Genomic DNA, 6,000 nt, shown 5'->3' with positions numbered 1-6,000 from the left:
CCCCATGCTACCTCTTTAACTTTTCATAATTGAAGTTCCAAAATTACTACGGAGAACAATTTTTGATGCTGTTACCGGAAGGGTGTTCTGGAGCTCTCCCCTGGAAAATTTTCGAAATTGAAGTCCTAAAAATTAAGTTCTTCCACAACAATCCATGGTATTAAAAAAAAAGGATTATCCCACTTAAATATTTCGAAATAGTAGTTTTCAAAACCAAAATATTAACACTCTTTGATGGTAATAGAGAAAGGGGGGTCATAGGCCCTTGTTCGAATATTTTCTAAAATTAAAGTCATGGTGTAAGTTACATGGTGTAAGTAACACATGAGTGTAAGATCATATTTGGTAACGTTAGGGACACTGCAGTTTTTCAAAACTGAAGCTCTAAAAACGCAATTATAAACGATTTTCTATGTATTTAGGTGATTAGAAGATCTTCTTTGGAAATTTTGCGAAAGTGAAGCTTAAGAAACGAAATTTGAGGTACTCTGTAATAACTTTAACTGGAGAAAGGGCTTTGGAGAAAAAACATTTTGAGGACTAATAGAAAAAATGAAAACGAAATAGGAAAAAAAATCAAAAAAAAAAAAAAAAAGGGCAGGGAGAGATATGAAAAAAAAAGAGGATTGTGTGAGAAGGCACATAATTCGCCGCCAATAATCTGAAGCTGTATGTCAATGTTTCTTTTTGAAAGAGAAATTAAGATTTTTCCCCAACATTCTTTTTCTTTTTCGTAAAATAACTGCGTTTTCCCAAAAAAAGATCTTTTCTTCTCTTCAATAATAAAGAATATTTTTTTTTAAACATCTACTCAGCATTTTGTGGGGAGGGTTTCCAGTCTTGTGCCCCTTCCCCCCTCGATGCACAACTGCAGCAAAATGTCCAGAAGTACTCCTTCAAAAATTTTAGATTATTTACCTTAAAATTGATGGTTTTCGGTTGATTTCGGTGTAGATTTTATTGATCAAGTTTCTTGCAATAGCCATGTTTTTTTTTTTTTTTGGACTTTATTAGCCATTGTTGTTTTAAAATAGAAGAACTTGTATTGATATACGAATAAACACCCAATTACAGAACATGCAATTATTCTATACAATAACACAGCACTGAACAATAAATTGTTTGAGAAGTTTCTTTATTTGCATGAAATTATTTATTAGGTTTTTTTTTTCCAAATGGATAAAATTACTTTCACTAGCGACGTGTAGTGATACACTGGATTCAAGTAAATTTACTAGTATAGCAGCTATGAATTTTTTTCCCCCAACTGCGTTTCTGAGTGAAATATACTAAACTAATTTTTTTTCAAAGTCCAACCAAAAATTTTGGGGGTGCGGCGCACCCCCTGGCACCCCTGTAAATCCGCCTATGAATATAACTGTATTTTTTTCTACAATTTATAATATGAAACTGGAAAAATAAATCAGCCTAGCTATAGATACTACCACAATTTTGAGTTCTCTGGAAAAATTCCTAGAGGTCTACTCACAGTACATTATTTCTTTCTAGCTTGATTTTGACATTACATTTTCATAACTAACAACACACTCAGTGGTTTTTTAAAAATTGGAGTTTTATACTTCACAATGGATGACTTCATAATTAACAGAACATTTGCTTTTTTTAACCACTGCTTTTATGTTTTTACAATAAAATATTATTTTAGTTAATAATAACTAAAAGCCATTCAAACAGACCCACAGTGTATATCAAAGATAAATAAAGCTGCTACTTTAACAGACAGTGGCAGATTTAACATATTGCAGCTGTAGCAAGTTCCAGGGGCCCCAAAAAGGTTCATGAAAAATATTTTACGTAATTCTGTTCATCTCTAAGGGGTCGCCAAATCCGTAAATCCACCACTTGTATTAGAGTTACGGGCCATTCAACTGCTCACAGTTAATATAAAAGACCAACAAGTTTACACTTGAAACTTCAAGAACTTCTCCCTTAACTCATAGAAAATTTCACCAAGTTATTGGGCTATTCCTTTAATTATAAGGATGTTCCCTCAGATAGTACTGCAATTTGCCACACTATTACAAATTTGGAACCAAAGATTCAGAAATTGAACTTCGGAAAACAGATGCAAGCATCGCATTAATAAAATAAGCATCAAGTACTGATAGCAATTCTTGGTGTGTATTTTTTTTCCTTCTATGTCATCTAGAAAAATTATTTAAAAAAAAATATTCATATGTTCTGATTCAGAAGATTCATCTTAATATGAGGTGCGGTCCTTGGATAAAGAAAGATTATTGCACCACTGCTCTTAACTCCCCCCCCCCTTTTTTATTTTTGAAAGTTGCACTTTCAAAGCACTTATCTCTACCCATATGAAATGTACTTCATGGTTATTAATACTGCTTCTACATAAAAATTTATCCAAAGAGCAAAATAGGAATGTATTGAATGTTAAAAAAATATGGTGTACCAGCACCTGAAAACAAAACACCAATACTATCCCATAAAAATAGTGATAATACTGCTATACAAAACATCTCAAGAGTACAAGTAAAATCAACATATATACAAATACTAAACACACTAAGAAATAAACTCGGCAATGACACACAAATCATCTTAAACACGAAAAGATTGCACAAAACAGTCAAACATGGCTCACAACATGTGCGCCACAACAAGCTGATTGCCTGAGACAATTATCGGAAGAAGACTTTACACACAATATATAAATAAGCTCAGAAATTACCTACAAAACATTTTATTCATTGTCCAAAGTAAAATAATTTAATTTGAATAATACTGTTCAACACTTTTCATCAAAAAAGTTTGCCCTGAGAAGACAAATCATTGTGATGGTCAGGTATTTTCACAAAAACTTTTAAGGTAAGAAAATAATTAACAGTATCATATGCTAAACAATTAAAAAGAAATTTCATGAACAAAAGTATGGAATATATCAGTTTTTAACTGATAATTAAAATTCATTCAGAGACAAAACTATAAATAGTATTGATAATAATGACACATAAAAGATACTAGAAATGGGAAAGGTAATCAATTAAGACAACACAAAAGGGCTACTTAGCCCTTTCTAGTCAATACTCTTTGTAATATCCTCACTGTAAAATGACCTACACAATCATATAATGAATTAAACCCCTTTCACTAGATTAAAAAAAAAAAAAAAAAAAAACTCCATACTACACTCAACTCTCAATAACTCAAAGTCAGGACCAGCTAAAACGTTCGACTTATTGGTAGTTCGAGTTATGGGAAGTTTCCACAACAGCCTCAAGAGTTTGGGACCCAATAACTTCAAGATAAAGGAATATTCGAGTAATAAACTTTGAGTTATTGAGATTCAACTGTAATTATTTACTTAAAATCAGTGATGCTGATAGATGCCAGAACACTTTGTGATATCAATTATGGATGTAAGGGTTTCTACATATGAAATACAAGTCGGGTAGCACTTGACATGCTAGTTATTGTGATAGCCCTGACAACATTCCCTGACATCATTCATGTTGTCAGGGCTGCCTTGAAAGTTGAGCACAAAGGTTTAATTAATTAAGGAGTACATGCTGCTAGTGCTAAAATTACATTTTAAAAAACTCGTTGAAAACAAAAACAAAAAAAAATCATCTTACATAAGGAAGCTACCAATAGTAAAGAGTATTTGAGAGAAAAGGTGATTCACAAATTGAAGTATTTCATCTAAATACTATGTTCAGTGTACAAAACACTTTATTTTTAGTTACTTATTTTTAAAGATATATGACTGAAACAGTCATAAATATTTTAATTATTATATTTTAAGAGTTTAATGTAATAATTACAAAGCGATATATTTTCTTGAAGTATACGTATATATTTTTTGGGGTCAATAAATGAATATACAAAAGTATTTTTTAATGTAATTTGGTTGGATCTTATTGTAAAAAAATCATTATAACTGTAGTATTACTTTATAAATAATTTTGAATTGACTTAACACTTTTTTCCAAAGAAATGCAGCAGTTTGAATTTATTTTTAGTAAGAAGACGCTAAATTTAACATAATACTATAACTTTACGGTATCGGTTCAGAGCCCAAACTAATAAAGATTTTAAAAGTTGGCATTTTACTTTCTGTATTTAGTAAACAGTTAAAAAAAAGTCAACTCAAAGATTATGTCCAATAACTTAGTAACACAGGAAAAAAAATCAATTGGCTAAAGGAGGTTTTAAATGCTTGATTGAAAAATAAATAAACAGCCAGCTAAGCCAAGCATAACAAAGCAACAAAACTACATTTTACACGACTACAGCAAATTATGAAACAGTCTTGGCACTCAGTAACCTGATAGTAAAAATGGCTGGAAAACCAAAAAAAAAAAAAACTTAAAATTTTAATTGCCAATGCATTTGAAAAAGCCAAAATGGACGAGTTAGTTTCAACTCAGGTGATAGTTTTATATGTTTGTGATAATGCTGTAGTAAACGTTATTTTATTGCCTTTGCAATGCCAATAAATATTTTTGTACTTAAAATTTGTTCAAAAAATAATTTTATCAGGTAACCCTTTTCCCGATAGCTCAAAAAATTTATTGCTCCGTCCACCCGACACCAGGTTAGTAAAAAACTAATATGATTTTTCAATTAAATTCTGTTTTCTCCTAATACTAATATCTTGGTAAAAGTAACGTCATACCGAGATTCTAACCAAAAAGCCACTTCTAAAAGAAATAAAAAGAAAAATCAGACTTCCAGTTAGTTTATAAATATTAATTATGTACATAAGGCCACTTTTATACGAATGAGGTCAGTTTTTCTCACAAAAATAGCTATGATATGTTCAGTACCTGAAGTATGCTTAAATTATGTTAATCAGGATTAATATCTACTCCTGGAAATTCTTCATTGACGGAGGCGTCACTCAAGAGACCTTGCTCAGCTCTACGTTCCCAGTACGTCGCCCTCTGAAGAATCGATCGGGATATATGGCGGCGAGCTTTCGCTCGGGGGACAGAGCTCGAGCTCGCATTGCTTTCATCTGAGGTATATCCATGAGCATTGTCAGGTTGGGAGGCATTGAACGAATCCTGAGCCGACTCAGGGCTGCAAAGACTGTCTCTCTCGCTGACCCCTTCCTCGTAGGCTTGAGACGGAACTTGGACTGTCCTGTTCATGGGTTTGGGAAGGTTCATTTTTGCTAGGTCACGAAATTCTCTGGATAAACTGCGAGCTGTTAGACTGTGAACCTATAAAAGATAACAGCATTTTTTTTTATTTCAAAAATGGTACTCGAAAAAGAAAATTGATGTTAAACAAGCTGAAAAAAAAAGTTGTTTTTGAAAATAAAATATGTTTGCTTTCCAATAAGTTAGCCAAAGGCATAAGTTATATTTTACCCCATTGACATATTTTATGGTCTTCATTACAAGTAATAATCTTATCAACAAAATACAAGTTCTTGTATATCTCAAAATATAAACTAAATTAGTTTCAAATTTCTTCATAAGTTGACATGGAAAAACAATTTTTCCTCAAAATTTCATTACTGAATCTGGAAAAAAAACTCAACTATATAAAAGCAAATTAAATAATCAAATAAATGTATACTTATTGTAAAGTAATTAATAGATTTAAACAGGAAAATTTAAAATTTACTTTAAAAAATTATTTAAAACAGTTTAGCTCTCAATTTTTTAAATATTTCTAACGATATGAAATTTTTAACATAAGCAAAAATCTATCTAGAAATTTATATCTTACCCTTATCTGAATTTTTCCAGGAACTAAAATTTAAAAATTATTTCTGTTGATAAGGGGAGGACCTTGAACAACTAACTCCAAAAGTAGATTAAGTGCTTCAATTTGAACAAATAACACTGGTCGTTTTTAAATAAATTAATATTGGAGTGCTGGATATAAAACAATTTATCCTTAACAACTAAGCTGCTGCAAAATATTGTGATTGTTTAATAGAGAGAAACGGTAGTTTACAGACAGTAAAGAATATACAAACTAGCTATAAATTATAAAAGTTTT

The 6,000-nt window shown here is 31.0% G+C and overlaps 1 protein-coding gene across 1 annotated transcript in view; it reads right to left on the bottom strand.

Annotated features, from left to right (window-relative positions):
• Positions 1-4,832: 4,832 nt before the first annotated feature.
• Positions 4,833-6,000, bottom strand: part of LOC129224286 (uncharacterized) — a 47,992-nt gene continuing 46,824 nt past the window's right edge. The window contains exon 19 of the mRNA XM_054858716.1: positions 4,833-5,210. Coding sequence (XP_054714691.1) covers positions 4,833-5,210 — 378 coding nt within the window. The remainder of the gene's footprint in view (positions 5,211-6,000) is intronic.

Source organism: Uloborus diversus, chromosome 6 (assembly GCF_026930045.1).
Source record: "Uloborus diversus isolate 005 chromosome 6, Udiv.v.3.1, whole genome shotgun sequence".
NCBI lineage: Eukaryota > Metazoa > Arthropoda > Arachnida > Araneae > Uloboridae > Uloborus > Uloborus diversus.
This window is presented reverse-complemented; position numbering and strand designations above follow the sequence as displayed.